Source organism: Bolinopsis microptera, chromosome 2, assembly GCF_026151205.1.
Source record: "Bolinopsis microptera isolate Bmic1 chromosome 2, MBARI_Bmic_1.0, whole genome shotgun sequence".
NCBI classification, from domain to species: Eukaryota; Metazoa; Ctenophora; class Tentaculata; order Lobata; family Bolinopsidae; genus Bolinopsis; species Bolinopsis microptera.
The window spans coordinates 5,508,531-5,525,172 of NC_087073.1; the positions used below are offsets into that span (position 1 = coordinate 5,508,531).

The 16,642-nt window shown below is 38.9% G+C and overlaps 6 protein-coding genes across 6 annotated transcripts in view; 1 reads left to right on the top strand and 5 right to left on the bottom strand.

The window, feature by feature from the left end:
* Nucleotides 1-9: 9 nt before the first annotated feature.
* LOC134826411 (CCA tRNA nucleotidyltransferase 1, mitochondrial-like) lies at nt 10-2,278 on the bottom strand. The gene is made up of 6 exons (XM_063838772.1): nt 2,105-2,278; nt 1,734-1,877; nt 1,416-1,565; nt 1,193-1,269; nt 982-1,040; nt 10-851 (listed from the first exon to the last, which is right to left on the bottom strand). The coding sequence occupies exons 1-6, from the start codon at nt 2,187-2,189 to the stop codon at nt 134-136; spliced, it is 1,233 nt and encodes a 410-aa protein (XP_063694842.1). The 5' UTR covers nt 2,190-2,278; the 3' UTR covers nt 10-133.
* Nucleotides 2,279-2,418: 140 nt separating this feature from the next.
* On the bottom strand, nt 2,419-3,614 carry LOC134811333 (large ribosomal subunit protein bL21-like). The gene is made up of 3 exons (XM_063818119.1): nt 3,329-3,614; nt 3,026-3,166; nt 2,419-2,863 (listed from the first exon to the last, which is right to left on the bottom strand). Exons 1-3 carry the CDS (start codon nt 3,608-3,610, stop codon nt 2,669-2,671), a joined length of 618 nt encoding a protein of 205 aa, XP_063674189.1. The 5' UTR covers nt 3,611-3,614; the 3' UTR covers nt 2,419-2,668.
* Nucleotides 3,615-6,760: 3,146 nt separating this feature from the next.
* LOC134826331 (anaphase-promoting complex subunit 5-like) lies at nt 6,761-11,359 on the bottom strand. Its single transcript, XM_063838664.1, has 6 exons — nt 11,080-11,359; nt 10,771-10,931; nt 10,274-10,660; nt 9,838-9,978; nt 7,988-8,124; nt 6,761-7,830 (listed from the first exon to the last, which is right to left on the bottom strand). The coding sequence occupies exons 1-6, from the start codon at nt 11,354-11,356 to the stop codon at nt 6,912-6,914; spliced, it is 2,022 nt and encodes a 673-aa protein (XP_063694734.1). The 5' UTR covers nt 11,357-11,359; the 3' UTR covers nt 6,761-6,911.
* The window catches only part of LOC134826332 (dynein light chain Tctex-type protein 2B-like), a 60,222-nt gene continuing 51,764 nt past the window's right edge, over nt 8,185-16,642 (top strand). Inside the window, exon 1 of the mRNA XM_063838665.1 lies at nt 8,185-8,201. The gene's annotated coding sequence lies outside the window, so the exon portion shown is untranslated. The remainder of the gene's footprint in view (nt 8,202-16,642) is intronic.
* On the bottom strand, nt 11,783-12,691 carry LOC134826720 (vitamin K epoxide reductase complex subunit 1-like protein 1; the record flags this gene model as incomplete). Its single annotated transcript, XM_063839209.1, is given in 3 exon segments — nt 11,783-12,107; nt 12,272-12,381; nt 12,516-12,691. Coding segments are annotated over 3 exon segments (513 nt in total), but the record flags the coding sequence as incomplete, so codon positions are not given.
* Nucleotides 12,965-16,075, bottom strand: LOC134811825 (transcription factor sma-9-like). The gene is made up of 2 exons (XM_063818918.1): nt 15,855-16,075; nt 12,965-15,670 (listed from the first exon to the last, which is right to left on the bottom strand). Exons 1-2 carry the CDS (start codon nt 15,882-15,884, stop codon nt 13,400-13,402), a joined length of 2,301 nt encoding a protein of 766 aa, XP_063674988.1. The 5' UTR covers nt 15,885-16,075; the 3' UTR covers nt 12,965-13,399.

The following is a 16,642-nucleotide window of genomic DNA, read 5'->3' on the forward strand; positions in this document are numbered from 1 at the left end:
ACTATTGTTCACGCAAAATAAAAACATCAAAATCGTAAACGAATGAAGAAAATGTGAACTTAGATATTGAAAACTGAATGAAATAAATTTACAAACCTAAAACAAGTCATCAAATAGAAACGATGATGAATCATCATCTTTTTGATTTATTAAATTCCAGGGCAAGATAAGTTAAAATTTCATCTGCCGACAAGCTGTAATGACTTTCTTTCCACTTGTTTTTTCCTAAACTGACATACTTATGAACTAACGGACCCTTGGGTAAAGACAGATGTTTGATAACTAAGTCTCCACGCAATGGGTATTCTGGAACATTCCATTCGGATAACGTCTTCAACAAGTTGTCATCTGAGGAGCCTCGACTTAAACAAAGTTCCTTAAAGGCCATGTGAAACTTGTGCCGGCAATGTTTCGGAGTGTCCACCAGCAAATCCTTGAAATATTTCACTTCCGTTAATTTCCTGTGTTTGATAACGAATTGTCCGATATACTCCTCATCTGAGGACATCTTCCAGGCCTTCCGAAGTTTGGAGAAGTCTTCAACTGATTTGAACGCATAGCTGAGTAGGGTAACTGATCTAATGTCGCTGATACTGGCTATTGAATGCTGAGAGCTTAAATCGTTTATATTGAATTTATCTGAGAGGTTTATCAAAGGAAACAGTTCTAGCGATTTCATTTTAATCAGAATTTCTTTGACATGGTTCCCAACAATCATTTTTTGCATTTCTAGCCAGATCCGCTCCCGAGATATTTGTTTGAGCCCAGCTTTATTGTGGTCGATAGCAGAAATTGTTGGAGCATCCCACTGATCGCCTTCCTTAGCAATACGTCCGTAAAATCTGAAGTATCTGTAGAGACAAGATGTTATGTTTATCTAATTAATTATTTCTAAATTATATTATTATATCCTTTAAAGACATTTGCATTAGTTGAGTAGATGCCATGATAAACAAAGAAAACATGAAAGAAGATAGTAACCTTAGTATACGGAGATAGTCCTCTGCAATGCGTTCAACAGGATCACCAACGAACAATACCTATTAAAGACAATTTTTGTGAATAATTAACATATTCTAAATTATTAGCATATTTGAAGACATTCTGGGTGTATTCGAAGTTATTTGCCGCGCTAGTTATGTTAACTGTAGGTGTAGACGTAACGTATATAAGAGACTTCTTTGAAACAAACCTGCTTATTTTGTAAGTGAAGCTTTCCGTCAAAATAGTCATACAGTGTTCCATCAACATCTGCGCTCATAGCATTTACTGAAAAAAGTCGTAAGTAATTTCACAGTTTGAAATAATAAGTAAAATTTTGATTCTTAAATCTGCTGACGAGATTCATGATAAAACCGGTCGGAGGTCCCATCAAAATTGTGATTGGTAGTCGAAATGCGGTTTAAAAGACTCACTAGTAAGATCCCTGCGAGCGGCATCTAGCTGGAATTCAGTAGTGAACTCCACTTCAGCGTGTCTTCCGTCCGTGTCCGTGTCAACTCTGAGTGTCGTCACTTCGTAGGGCGTGTCATCAACCATCAGCGTTACTGTGCCGTGCTGTATTCCTGGATATCGAACTTTCAAACTTGGGTAAATGACAAATGTGCAGGTTTCGCTTTAAATGCAGTTAATAAATTAATTCATGGATTATGAGGGTCAGGACGTAAATATGATTGTTAAGATATGCTAGTTATGTTAAATACCTGTTAAGATATGCTAGATATGTTAAATACCTGTTAAGATATGCTTGATACCCTCGCTGGTGCAAATATCAACAATATCAGTAGGGGTAGCGCTGGTTGCCATATCAATATCTTTAGGAGATTTACCCTGCAGAACGTCTCTCACAGCCCCTCCTACCACCCTCAACTCAAAACCTGCGGACCAGTTCGTGAAGCTGAGGTCTTAATTAGCACAGTGATGAAAGTGGTTTTATTTGCCCTAAGGTTCAATCCTAATCTACACCTGCTAGGTCTAGTTCTAACAGCCATTTAATAAGCTGGTCTATGATAACGTGATCAGTGATAGAAACCCTAGACCCACCCTAGATAGCTAGGTGTAGTGCCAGTTAACGATCAAGTGATACAATATCATACCGACATACCTTTTTTCTTGAAAATATCATAAATGTATCGAGTAGAGGGGTTAGCAACTTCCTCCCAGTGCTTGTATTGACTGATGTTCGTCATGGTCCGCGACAGTTGAGACAGTCCCAGGGTCCGTAGAGGGTCCACCAAAATTGGAAATAAAAAACGATACACTGTAACTGACGTATCATACAGCTGACAAAGCATTGAGGTGAGAGGTTTAAATCAGGTTCATAAAACACATTTTTTGGGCATGCTTTTATAATTTTTGCACGAAAGGACGTAATCTTTGTTGTAACACGAGAAAGCCAGTGAAGCTATGTACTTTTTTGATAATACTTCAAAATTGTAAAAATATTAACATCACTCATCAATGAAGGGAAAATAAAAAACAGTTCTTGATGTTATTTCGCCGTGAGCTCGGCTGAATAACAGTTTTAACTTCAAAATCCACGTCACGAAACTTTTACTCAACCTCAATTAACTTTTATATTACTATCCGATAATTTAATGCTTGAAGCGTAAATGTAACTTTAAACTCGAATCCACTCAATAAATTAACAAGACCCTCGCCCAACAGATCAACTATCCCCAGCATCCTGGAGGTCACAGTTCGAAACTTCAATACTTCTGATCCTCAACATAGTGGTCTCAGACTCGTGGAAATGCATATGGTGCCAGGTCTTACCCCAAAAGAACTGACGAGTGTGATGTTTGCCAGAGTTGTAAACTCGAAGGTATGGGCCTCTTCCTCTTTCTATCACCATTGCCGTTACCTGGATATAATTAGATTAGCGTCTAAATCGGGATGAGATTGACGTTAAAACTCAAATTATTATGAGAAATGATAATGAAAAAAAAAAGTAAGAAGTGACCATAATAATTTACAAAAGTTTTATCATTGGCAAGCTCACCACTAACTTAATGTTGGTACTCACCGTAACAGTAGATGCCGGTAAAAGTGGTCTCCCTATAAGAGTATAATTTAAAGATCCAACCAACAAGACTTTGTCAAGAGTTATCTTAGTTCCAGGCTCCAGATCCAGAGTGTCCACTTGTATGACGTCATTAACTGATACCTGAACAAGAGCAGGGCGGTTAAACATATTATCTAATCTGGAGTAGACCACGACAATAATCATTAATCGAAGCAATCGCCGGTATAGTGAGCATTATGGCTTTTTAAAACTTCGAATATCTGTTAGTCAATAATCAGGGATGATAATCATAGTCAATTATACCTTAAACTGAACCCCTTTAACATGAACGACAGCGAATCTGTCCGCATCAGGTTGATCAATATTAGTCGAGACAGTCTCCAGTATATCACCAGATTCATTAAGGGATGTAATCGTGACTTCACTCGTTTCAAGAGGAGTAGTTGACATGTAAGATCGTGGGGTTGATAATGCTAAGCATCTTGGTGGGGTTATTGAGTTACATGACGTCACAAGTCTGTTTGATGACGTCACAACTCTGAGTGGGATGGCTGAGAGGAGTCTCCGGCACGAACTGAGTGACATTGTCCTAAAAGGTGGAATGTGTGGTCAGAATTTGATTTTGGCACTATCTTAGCAGCCCGATAACGATAGTGGATTTTTGGATACTGTCGTGAATTTATTAAAGGATAATCTCTAAAGATCAAGAACGAGCCTGACACTGAGTGAAGGGGAAAACGTGGGAATAAGAAAATAATTATTGTGAAAACTTCTATGAGTTGTCTCAAAGGCACAGAAAAGGCAATTCCAAGTTTTTTTCCTTCCATGATTATTAATATTATATAATATATTATGTACTCTTTCCTGTCTTTTTAAATCGGGAGGACGGTCTTCAGGAAATTAACTGCTCCAAATCAGCTGCTGATTTGAGGAGATTTGAGACAGCACACTTTGATAGGTATTAAAGTATTATTATGTACTAAACTGTACATTTTTTTAACCGTCAATACCCGACCTTTAGAGATAAGCCCGAAACGTGCATTTAGTTCAACTTTCATTCTCCATATTTTGTTCTTTCGCTCAGCGCTAATCTGGTCATGTAACACATTTTTTGTGACCCTTCCCAACTTGTGTAATATCGGGATAGGAACATGTTATTTATTAGTCGCTTTTTTGTAATGTTTCTGGGGCAAAATTTGTAGAGTTCCCGTTTATTGCGACAAGGAAAAGGCTGTTATAGATGAAGAAAAATCATGAAGTGTATTCTCCAGCTGCTATAAAAATATGAAATAGTTTGACAAAGACTTGCAATCTTAGCAAACAGCATCCATTACACAGCAGAAAAACAGGCTTGAAAGCGATCTACATAAAAAGACGACAAAGATAATATGTACGATAAAATGTAGGATAAAATGAAATTATGTAGGATGAAATATGTAGGATAAAATGAAATTGAGCGTCTTATTTGGGGCTAACAATAATTAAAGGCTACACCTGTGGTTATGATATATACCCCGAAGACCACTCGTCGTTAGCAATTGTTACCCTTACAGGAAATGGCACATGTGTTACCTAAGAAACTGGTAAGCATAGCAAATTTTACTCCAGTTTTTCCACATTTCACACAATGCACGCTATCAAAGGGGCTATCACATAAGTCATCCTGGATAAGCTACTCAGATGAGAAATAAGAGATGAAATTGCAGCGATCATATTCTACCTTAAATAATATTCAAAGCATGTAGTTGTTGATGCTTTTTGAGAAAACTTTTATGGGTTGTCTCAAAGGCACATTCAAGGCATTTCCAAGGTTTATTCCCACTATGATACACTTTAACATGCCTTTTTAAGTAGTATGGAGAGTTAGATTCATAGTTACAGTCCTTGCATTTCCAAACGCTTTCATCAGGATGGTGATCTTGTGTGTGCTTGGCAATACTCCTCATTAAACCACAAGAGTAGCTGCACATCGGACATTTGTAATACTTCTCCCGGTGGTGAATGTAAATGTGCTGATGAAATAGGGGCTGACTGAATGTACCGTAATTGCATAAGCTGCAAACTAAAGGGTCTTTGGATTCGTGAAGCTTCTTGTGGTATTCAATATTTGTACGATCTACTGTAGAGAAACTGCACTGTTTACATTGGTATAATTCCATACGTTGTTCTCCTTTTGAAGTATGGAAGAATGAACAGGAAAAAGAGCTTAGGTTCGTGTCGAATATACTGAGTTCAGGTTGTTTTTGTATTCTTTTTTGATCCGGCTGAAGATCCGGCTGAATATCATCATTACCGTCTCGTGATGCTAACCGTTTGCGACTGGACTGTTCATTCTGATCCTCAGTGTTGTTATCTGATCGTATGTTAGTTTGGAGGTTCATGAATTTCTGAATTTGTTCATCTGATGCTGGAGTGACAGAGGGAGGACAATCTTCAGGAACTATACTGAAAGAATTGTTTATTTTGATAAACAATTGTTTATTTTGATAATCAGGGCTGAATGATTTGTCGGTGGATTCTGATTTTATTTCAGGTTGGAAACTCATGAACTTCTTAATTTGTTCCTCAGAAGCTAGAGTAACAAAAGGGGAACAATCTTCCGGAACTTTACTGCTCTGACACAGTTGCTGATCGGGAGAGTTTTGAGGCGGCAAACTTCCATTGGTATCAGTATCATTGGGTACTGAACTGTAACATTCTTTAATAGTCAATACATGACTGGCCTGAATTACACTGGTACTATCCGAACCATATGTGCAATTTTCATTCCCCACTGTCTGGTGCGATTTATATTTATCTGCACTGATCAATAATTCATGATTCAGTTTTTGCGAACCTTCCCCAGTCACCTGATTTTGAATACCATCCACAGAAAGGAAATATTTGAGAAGCTGATCAGTCGCTGATAAGACATTCTCCAAATATGTTGCCGAAGATTCAGTTTTAAATAAACCGCCAGGTTCTTGCTTTGTAGATTCGTTGCTCTTGTACATACTTGAGTGTCACCACTAGTAATTGGCAAACTTAAAGATTAGGTTTTAGAATGAGGTCGGGTAAGTTTGCTAAGAAATTACGTCACAATTACGTCACATAGAATTGTGATGTGAAATTGTACCTGCCTAGGTTAATGAAGCTATTAAGCAAACAATACAATAGGCCAAAAGTCCGCTCTCATACAATTATTAGTCGTCTTTTACATAAATTTTTTCCGGGTAAAATTGTGATACTATCAACAACATTTACTGACCTATATTATAGTTAATAGTATATACTACTATAATATATTATAGTATATGATATATTATAGTACTACTACACTATATAAGTTAGAAAAAAAGGAGAGAAAAAAAACTCTGAAATGAGCGGTATTCCGCGCTAATACACCAATCAGTATCCAGTACGTGGCTAGAATACTGGTAACAAGGCAAACCATCTAGATCTGTGCAGAATACAAGAGCCTAAGGAGTTAGTTTCTAGAATACACATCATGATGTAAGGTTACATTGTACCCCGTTACATTGTAAGGTTGAGCCTGAGGTTTACAATGGGGCAGTGCAGACGGGGTGACTGTTCCAACTTGTAGTACGTGGTTGTTAACCACATACACTCTTTTCGGTGTTTAATTAACGAGGTCTTAATCCCCAACAAAGGGATCCATTACGCTATTATGGTGTTTATGAATATTTAAGTAGGCGTAGATGGTAGACGCCATGAGAAGCGAGTAAAGACTCACAACTGTGTGATATGCAAAAAGGTAATTTAAATAATTGAAATTTAACTGTTGTACAAATAATGTTAAAACACAATACATATGTCATAATAATCCGTTATCGTAAAAATAAAAAATGTCATAATTACTTCAACATTTCACAATCATTACACAAACCTACAAAGGATCATGGACGGTCAGATTCTGATGAAAATTTCTGAATTTTTTAGCACATTTGTTTCGATCGTCCCTGAGACCAAATTCGTCATATAGCCTGGCTAAAAAATAGAACACCTCGCCGACATGGCGTGCGTGAGTCAACGCCAGAAAACCGTCCAGCGATAACTTTAAATGGTTCTCTAAGTTCTGAAATGTTTGATATCTACGATCCTTTGAACAAGTGGCTAACTTAGCTTGAACGTACAAGAACCGTGCGGTCGACTGGGTATAGGTGCTATTTGACGACATCGCAAGAACAAAAACTGATTCGATGGTAAGAAGGGCCTGCTCAAACAGTTCCAGTAATATCTGAGCTTCAGTTAATAACAGATGGGCGTTAACCAGGTGCTCCTGCAAATTGTACGTCTTGGAGTACAGGATGAGATTCAAGAGTTTCTGCACCGCCTGACTAGGTGATGAGGGTAAGTCCACTTTAGCTGAGTTGTACATGACACGTGCCTTGAGCTCCTCACGTGTGATATACACATCCCCATCCCCCTCTACCGTATCATCAGTGCTTGTGAGTGCAGTGTAAGTGCTGGCTGATATGGATCTGATGAGCGCTTCCTCGCTGTCAGTCTTCTGTCGAGCTGCTCGCTTGTGGGTGAGGTGGATACTGTTCAGAGTTAGGTAGAGCAGTTGTCTGTGTGATGACAAACAGGGTAATAGAGATAGTGCGAAGTTCAAAAGTTCGGAGCAGGAGACAGGAGCTGCTGGAGACTGGGATAGAGCGAGGGCTAGGTTGCACAGTGCCGCACAGAGTGCTGTTGTGTCGTTTGAGAGGGTGATCATGTGACCATCTTTTAGCCAGTCAGGGCAGAGCTGGAGGACGATGAAGAAGGGGTGTAGTTCGCTGAGGAGACTGTTTCCATACCACCTAAATGCAATCGTCAATAATTCCAGGAAATGCATTTTTAATCATATCATAATATGGAACAAAATTGTTTTCGGGGATGGGTATGACATCAAGTTTATTATGAAAAATCATTAAAAACATTTAAAACAAAACATGACAGACTATTCCTAATATTTACCTGAAGACCTGAGTAGCATTAGTGTGGTACTGAGCCCGGGAAGTAATGGGTGCTATCACACTCATGTACTTTAATACCTCTTCTGATTTCTCCCCGTTCTTGCACATGGACTCCAAGGTGTGGATGTGTCCGACTATCTAAATCAGTCGATATTGCACATACTCAAATTATATCATCAACTTATTAAAACACTATAGATCTATTACATTTATTGAGTATTATGTAACGTGATGAAAATGTTTTAAATCGGAAAAGCCACTCCAAACCCTGGCTACTTAAGGGGAGATACACCAAAACCGTTTTTGCTCCGAACATCGATTTTATTTTATATTATTTTTAAATAGACAAAAAGAATAAGATTGTACACCTTCAAAAATTTAAAAAAATATTCCCTCATCGAGAAAAAAAATGTTTTTCTTCTTCGAAAATTTTTAAAATTTGGAGAAGTCTGTCACTGTAATACCGATAGTTCGGCCATTTTAAAAGTTTTTTGGCTGATTTTTTTACTGAACATTACTTACACTCCGTACTAGAAGCCATTGAAAGGATTATATAATTGAACAATAAATAACCAAGTTACAGACCGAACAAGGTGAAAAAAGAAAAATTGGGATTTTTACCTACCACCAAAGTTGTACATTTCACCACCCGCCCAGGTCATCAGATATCGCTTCAAAAATTCTTGTGAGTGTAGTTGATGATCATGGCAAGCTTTTTGGAACCGGATTTCTCTCAATTTTGAGTTTTAAGCTATACAATGTGGCCTCAAACGACTTAGTAAAATTCATCGTAAAAAAGGGCAAAAAAGGCAGATTTAAGGCTTAAAATGCCTATAACTCAAAAAGTATCAGTTTTTTTTGAAATAATTTTTACAGGATCGTAATCAGCTTGGTAAGACGAATCTTTTAGTACGACATTTATAATATTCAAAGCCACAAAATTTGTAAAAAAATGTGTATAATTTGTACAAAATTTATACAAGGGGGGACCCTTGTGTTCGAGCTAGAAAATTATTTAAGACAATTTGTCTTCTAAAAGCACCTATTTGGTACTAAAAGATTCGTCTTACCAAGCTGATTACGATCCTGTAAAAATTATTTCAAAAAAAAAACTGATACTTTTTGAGTTATAGGCATTTTAAGCCTTAAATCTGCCTTTTTTGCCCTTTTTTACGATGAATTTTACTAAGTCGTTTGAGGCCACATTGTATAGCTTAAAACTCAAAATTGAGAGAAATCCGGTTCCAAAAAGCTTGCCATGATCATCAACTACACTCACAAGAATTTTTGAAGCGATATCTGATGACCTGGGCGGGTGGTGAAATGTACAACTTTGGTGGTAGGCAAAAATCCCAATTTTTCTTTTTTCACCTTGTTCGGTCTGTAACTTGGTTATTTATTGTTCAATTATATAATCCTTTCAATGGCTTCTAGTACGGAGTGTAAGTAATGTTCAGTAAAAAAATCAGCCAAAAAACGTTTAAAATGGCCGAACTATCGGTATTACAGTGACAGACTTCTCCAAATTTTAAAAATTTTCGAAAAAGAAAAATATTTTTTTTCTCGATGAGGGAATATTTTTAAAAATTTTTGAAGGTGTACAATCTTATTCTTTTTGTCTATTTAAAAATAATATAAAATAAAATCGATGTTCGGAGCAAAAACGGTTTTGGTGTATCTCCCCTTAAATCATATGAGCAAATCATATGAGTCAAATTTACTGTCCAAGTCTTGAGATTATATCTGGAATTGATGGCAAAAAAACTTTCAGGACAAATAGCGAATAGCGGTGATATATTATACACTCGAATAACACAACCGACAAGCCTAACAAGGCACGAACAAAAATACCTCCAGCTCAGAGGGGACGGCGTCAGAGTCTTTTGATAAAGTTGGTCGAGTTATAGGGGCCCCTTGTAGGTAACTAGTCCACGCAATACATTGGGACAGACACGACTCTTCACCCAACAACTGACCAAGATGTATTGATTCCTGGTGTGGGGTACTGGTTAGTTGGAATGTCAAGTAAAATAAAACATTGTAGAAACAGCCAATTCAGAGGATTGAAGGAATTCTAAGCCACCTGAATGGTGATCTAATAAATTGAAAGTTAAACCCTTTATTCCCTGCATACTACCGGCTTTCTAGAACTAAATGCAATATTTTCTAAACATTTACATGTAATTTGATATGCGGAATAATTTAGAAATCGAGCCATCAAATACGTGGCATTAATTTAAACAAAGTATTCCACAGATTTTGTTACATAATTGATAAATTTACCAACCTTGAGGTACTGCATTGCGAGATCGTTATGTTGGAACATGGTGTGCATTGCTGCGAGACTGAGAGCAGAAAAGGGGCGTATATTTTTGATTTCATCTCTGGAGTTCATCATCATGGTGAAATATTGATGGAGATGTTTCTTAGCAAGATTGTATTCCTTTACTGATAAATAGTTCAAGTACTGAAGAATCTCAGCCTGTTGGATTCTCTTTTCATTCGACCCACTACACGGCATTACACGGCACATCTCATGAATCTCTGCATTTGATCGATCAAGAGACAAGCTGCTTTGAAACTTGGCAACTTCACGACAAAACACTGCTTCTTGCTGTTTCGTTGAGATTAAAGGAAAGACTTTGTCCTTATTCTCAATATATGTCTTTAAGTCCTGAAAATAATAAACTTTTGTCAATCTAATCGACTAATCGAGCAATCTGATAAAGTCTGAGAAGGAATAAATAATAATCATTCGAGTTGTAACTAACGAGAATTTCGTACCTGAAGAAACATGGAGAGCTGCTCAAAAGATGCCAACTCGAAGGAAATTATCATATGTCTTAAAAAGAGGCCGAAAGGGCTGTTAGGTTTGATAGGTTCCTCAGGGTTCATCATCAGTGCGTGGGTGGATCCTAGATTACCTAGCAGCTTTTTCAGAACCACTGAAATGTTATCACACGTAAGGGAATTGGAGCAGAGTAAACATTTTAGCGTGATTATACAAATCTCAGAAAGGGCTATTCCACTTGACGCTGTTAAAACCGAAAATAGGCTTGGAATTTTCAAGTCGAGTCAAATGAATTCACTTACCTATCGAAGCATTCTTGAAAACTCGCTCGAGATAATCCAGAAATTCTCCTCCCAGTTCACCGTCATCAAGATCATTCAGTAGAGCTATGAGCTGGTTTAAGGACAAATTCTTGAACTTAATACATTCCAATAAAATAACCCCGAGTTTAAATTTAGTTCTGTACGGTTCTGCAAAGTAATGATTAACTAGCAGGACCAAACCAACATTGTACGGCGTCAGCGTCGACATGCCCTCCATGAACCATATTGGGGGCTCCCTGCTGCTTATCATTGACATCACCTAAAGGATGATGAAAGTTTAATCAGTGGAATTTTCTTATATAATAAAGAAATCGTGTTTTGTTTACAGACTTGCTGTCGTTCTTGACGCATGATTCTGGCGCCACCAATGGGACTTCTGATAAACTAAAAGCGCGCGCGCTTGATCACGTGACTTTAAACTGACAAGAATTGTTTGTTACCTTTGCGAAGCTCCGCGCCTACCAAACTATGATGTTTGAAGTTGGACCACTTTTAAAATGGCAAATAAAACACCTTTAGTTACAACAGCCAACGGGTTGCCGCATAACAAACTGAACGAAATAAAAACTAGAATATTAGTAAACATCATAACCTAGTAAAAACCAAGAAAGCTTTAAAAATACAGAAACAACTCTTAATTTCGAAAATTGGGAAGATCAAATACCTGACTAGAGAAATAGCAGAGAAATCCAAAAAATGTATAAACAATTTAATACTGAATAGATTATAGATAGAGATATTCTAGGCTCCAATAGCGTATAAAACAAATCAAGACTGCAATCAGTCGTTCTTTTCAGCGATTTTACGTCGTTCATCCAAAGCAGAGAAATAGTTTTCAAAAGCAGGGGCTGCCAAGCCAAAGTTAACAGCGTATGTGGCTAGACACACAAGACATAGGTCGATTAAGACAAAAGCCAAGATGTAAGCGAGGTACAGGGACATGACAAGGGAGGAGGCACTTAGAGTGAACTTCAACTGTATAACAATGAACTTCTGAGCGACCGAATCTGAAAGTATAACGGAGGGTGATAAGTGTTGTAACAATTTCGCGTAGAAATTTTTCTGACCATTTATCAAAGGGTCAAAAGTGATTCAGAAAACTTTACAAACATTATCAATGACATCAACCTTTCCAAATATAAACATTACTTGCAAGCGTGCAAACACTTACCAAGCGTAAGGTAGAAAAGGAAAAATACAATTCCAAATAAGCAGTTTGGTTGATTAAGAGGACTCTCATCACCAAGCAATGGACCTATAATTCCGAACCCTTTAGCATACCTGGGATGAAAACGAAATATAAGCGACAATTAGTAGTTTACCTATAGTATAGGGGCAATTCACAATATCAAGGTCATCGAAGCAAATCTAATTTAAGTTTTGAAATTCTAAAGCACTATCAAATGAATACTTACTTTGACGATAAAACTCTGGAGCAGCTGGCATATTGATGTAGATCACAGAAAGCCAGGTAGTTTGACCGGGTGGAAACTTGATGTTCGATCCAAAGTGCGTATACAGATATCATCAACCCCACCACACATCCTAATTTTACATAGACCCCCATCTAGGACAGAATGTTGTTCGTTATTTAAAGCGTCTATCAAAATGTGCTCGAAAGTACGAATTGTAATTTTATTAGAATTTTCGAACTTCAGGTTTCATCCTAGTTTTTGAACCGACTGGTGCAGTCAAGGAGGTGGTCCACAGACTGCACTCTGACCGTGAACATGCCTACTTTTAAACTTGTAAGTAGGATCAATAGTCAGGTAAGACTTGGGCCCTTGCAATTAACATCATGTAAATATTCTCTTATCCGACAAATACAAACAACTCAAAAGTAGGTTAAAAATTATCAAATTACCTCAATATATCTAAATTCTCATATCATAAGCATACCAAGTATTTATGATAATTACTATAAAATTGATCCAATAACAACATAGTAATACATTCAACTATTCAATAAAAATGTACACAGTTGCGTGTGCAAAAGATATTGGCCGTCGAATGATATTGGATTCATTAATAAAGAGGAAGTTACTGTTTCGATTAAGCATTTTATATTATGGCTATCAATCAACAAATATTCATATTACGTTAGCTTAATTTTCATTGAAATTTATCGTACAAAAGTTAAATATCCATCACACGTAATTCCTCTGAAAACTAAAACGGTAGCCAAGTGTCTATTGTCTTCTTTGCGACTCGATGCGCATTCTTTCGAATTGAAGTTATCAAGCGTCGGCAACAATACATCTTGATCCAGCGACACAGTAGAACGATCTAAAATATTCTATCAGCTCACATCCTCCATACCCTCCAATGAAGCGTCTAATCCGGCTAGTAGTTCTGGAGGCAGCTCCCCCAGATCTGGTGGTTTAGCAGGACCCCCAGATGTCGGCTGTTCTGGAGCCTTCTCTGGCTCCTTCTTTGAAGGGACACTAGGAGGGTGGTTTGAGCTCGTAACAGCAGCAGCCATGGCAGATTTTTGTTGTTGCTGAGCTTGCTGAATTTGTTGAGCTTGCTGTTGTGCTTGCGCTTGCTGTTTGGCTTGCTGTTGCGCTTGTTGTTGCGCTTGTTGTTGTGCTTGTTGTTGTGCCTGTTGTTGTTGTTGTGCTTGCGCTTGTTGGGCCTGTTGCTGTGCCTGTTGTTGTGCTTGCTGTTGAGCCTGTTGCTGTGGAATGTTCAACGGGAATCTGGGAGAAGCACTGAGTCCCATGTTGGCGTAATGTTGGTTCTGTGCAAGTCTGGCAGCCTGTTGATGCTGAGCTATCTTCTGCTGTTGAGCAGCTGCTGCTAACTGGAGCTGGAACTGTCTTTGTTGCTGTGCCTGCAAATGTGCCAGCTGTTTAGGAGTGAGCTGCTGGTGAAGCTGATGCTGGGACAGCGGTATCTGATGAGACTGCGAGCTCGGCATCTGATGTCCTTGAGTATTTGGGTTGTGAGCTTTTTGAGCTTGACTGGCAGGTAATTGAGGAGGCTGCATCTGACTTTGCGAGGTGGCATTTCTTGAGTTCATGGCCTGAGCTTGAAGTACTTGTTGAGTGTGGGACACAGGTGAAGGTTGTTGTTGTGTAACTTGCAAGGGATGCGCACCTGGAGGGAACTGTTGAAGACGTGGACTGGTTATTTGAGGTCGGTGCTGGCCTGCTGAAATAGGACCTGAATTGTGGCGCTGCTGGTGACTCATATTCTGATTCACATTGTTTGGCCCGCTAGACTGCTGATTCAGGGAAACCGGGACAATGGGTTGTCTGTTTGAATGAGTTCCCTCAGACTTTTGAGTTGAGGGCGATTGTTTACGACTGCTTGATTTATGTTGCTGATTTGAGTGCTGCTGTGAATTGTTGGATCCTTGCTTCGGTTGGCTAGGAGTTGAATGGCTTGAGCTGCTGCTAGGTTGTGTTAGCATTGGTTGCACAGGCATAGAACTCGGATGATTAGCAGATGTATTCTGTGAATTCACTTGAATCTGATGCATCTGTTGTTGTTGATTAGAATTAGACTTCTGGCTCGAGCTACTTGACTTCTGACTTGGAGAATGTTTAGGAGTCGAAGTGGCTTGTGGTTGAGTTACCTCTGGTGCAGAAGGAGCGTTACTGTTAGAAGCCGGAGGTTTGCTCTTTGGTTCAGGCTGTTGCTCTTTTGAAGCAGAAGGAGGCAGCATGTTTTGGTTACCAGACTGGGTTGGATTACCAGGTTGAGCTGGCGGCTGAGCTGGTACACCACTAGGACCGGCAGCAGAAGAAGTTGGCACATTTGCACCTTGGTGGAGTTGCTGTGCTCTTTGTTGCTGCTGTTGGTAATGCTGAGCTTGCTGTTGCTGAAACTGCTGAAACTGCTGTTGCTGAGCATAGTATTCTTTGGGATTCTGAAACATCATCCGTTTCATCTGAAGCTGGTACTGCTGCATCTGAAGGTGTTGCATCTGAGGGTTTTGAGGGAACATGTGAGGAGGTCGAGGGAAGTTTTGAGGAGGAACTGAAGCATTTGGTGGTCGGTTATAGTTCATATGAGTAGAATGGAGCATGCCTTGTGACATCATCCCATCGTTAGAGTTATTTGGGGTGGGGTGAGGAGATTGTGAGGTCAGGGAAGCAGGAGAAGATGCCAGAGTTGATGATGGCGTGTGAGGGTTAGGCGAATTTAACACGATGTTATCAGGTTCACCGGCATTTTGTTGCTTTTTCTTTTTGTTCAACATCCTTCTATGTGCACCACACAGTTTTGTTTTTGACTTTTTCGTAATCTCAGTAGTACACTGAACTCCGTTTTCAACATGAGAGCAGAATGAAACCGAGGGCTCTTCCTGACTAACCGACGGTAATCTGGTGATCTGTTTGGAACCAGGACCGATATTAGACTCTGATGATGGGAAAGGGATCTTCCTGGGCAGTGCTTGTTTTCCTGTGTCGTTCGAACTTGCTTTTCTTGACCGAGGGCTATTCTTGGGACTGCTGGTAGTAGTTGTGAGGGTCGCTGTGTGAGCTGGACTGGGGAAGGTCGCATTTGTTGGACTGGGTACTGTCGGACTGTGGTTTGGTCGGGGACTTTCGTTGTTTGGGCTCTGAAAATTTATGAGGTCAGTTAAAGAATGATTTTCTTTTTTTCGTGGGTTTTAAACGAGTTTCCGATTAAAATTAAAATTTCAAAATTATGAAATTTGAGAACTAAAAACAGGTGCGATCAATACAACGCGAACGAAACCTACCATCTGGAACATGAAACATAATAGCACAATTTAAATTCACCTGCATCATGATGCCTCTGGGTGAAGGCATGGTGATGGAAGCCGGAGTGTGGCCCGGTGTTACAGCCAGCACGTTTGGTCGTTTGAAGGAGGGAGGTGCAGGAGAGAAGCCTTGTCTACTCTTGTCTCGCTTAGTTTAGCCTCGTCATCTGAGTCTGACTCGCTTGTAACTCCTTCGTACTTCATCAGTCGTTCTAGCAGGAAGTTCTTATCTCTTGTCACCTGTCAGGATACATATTATTATAACATTACTGACGACTGTTCTTGTTGGGAAACACTTAGCAGCAATTTTAAGTCACAATTACTAAGTTTGCAAGCTCTGAAAAGACCATCTGTGTGTACTGTATACTATCGATTTCCCGTCAGTGATAAGTAAAGATGCACAGTGGAAAATCTGGGTTTAAGCGACTACAGACCCGGCCTCTTATAATAATTTTGGAATTTTCCGCCAGGATATAATTGCCAATTCGTCAAATAATTTTCTCGCTAAAATCTAACCTGAAGCATCTTTTTCTGAGCCTGGCGTAGTTCATCCTGGTATGTCTGGTTCTCGTACAACAGAAAGTGTAACTTCCTCTGAAAGCATCGTTAATGTCAATGAGTGAAACCAAATCTACTCAAAAAATTGTTAAATCGAGACTGGGTTATAATAATTATAACGATAAAATCAATAAGATAATGTGATTGTGTGACACCAGGAGAACGTACCTTTAGTTCTTTATACTTGTCAAAATAGTTGGGCTCCGCGGGCTCTTCATCCTCCAAATCATCCATACTTGTGCCAGCTAA

Excerpts from the sequence above, each read along its gene's own strand:
- LOC134826411 (XM_063838772.1), bottom strand. The coding sequence starts at position 2,189 with ATGACGAACATCAGTCAATACAAGCACTGGGAGGAAGTTGCTAACCCC. Across the intron at positions 1,878-2,104 it reads TGATATTTTCAAGAAAAAAG|GTTTTGAGTTGAGGGTGGTA; the intron begins GTATGTCGGTAT and ends ACTGGTCCGCAG. Across the intron at positions 1,041-1,192 it reads TTCACTTACAAAATAAGCAG|GTATTGTTCGTTGGTGATCC; the intron begins GTTTGTTTCAAA and ends TGTCTTTAATAG.
- LOC134826331 (XM_063838664.1), bottom strand. The coding sequence starts at position 11,356 with ATGTCAATGATAAGCAGCAGGGAGCCCCCAATATGGTTCATGGAGGGC. Across the intron at positions 8,125-9,837 it reads CCGTCCCCTCTGAGCTGGAG|ATAGTCGGACACATCCACAC; the intron begins GTATTTTTGTTC and ends CGACTGATTTAG. Across the intron at positions 7,831-7,987 it reads AATGCTACTCAGGTCTTCAG|GTGGTATGGAAACAGTCTCC; the intron begins GTAAATATTAGG and ends GATTGCATTTAG.
- LOC134811825 (XM_063818918.1), bottom strand. The coding sequence starts at position 15,884 with ATGCCTTCACCCAGAGGCATCATGATGCAG. Across the intron at positions 15,671-15,854 it reads CCAGAGGCATCATGATGCAG|AGCCCAAACAACGAAAGTCC; the intron begins GTGAATTTAAAT and ends ATAAATTTTCAG.
- LOC134811333 (XM_063818119.1), bottom strand. The coding sequence starts at position 3,610 with ATGTCACTCAGTTCGTGCCGGAGACTCCTCTCAGCCATCCCACTCAGA. Across the intron at positions 3,167-3,328 it reads TTAAAGGGGTTCAGTTTAAG|GTATCAGTTAATGACGTCAT; the intron begins GTATAATTGACT and ends GCTCTTGTTCAG. Across the intron at positions 2,864-3,025 it reads TACCGGCATCTACTGTTACG|GTAACGGCAATGGTGATAGA; the intron begins GTGAGTACCAAC and ends AATTATATCCAG.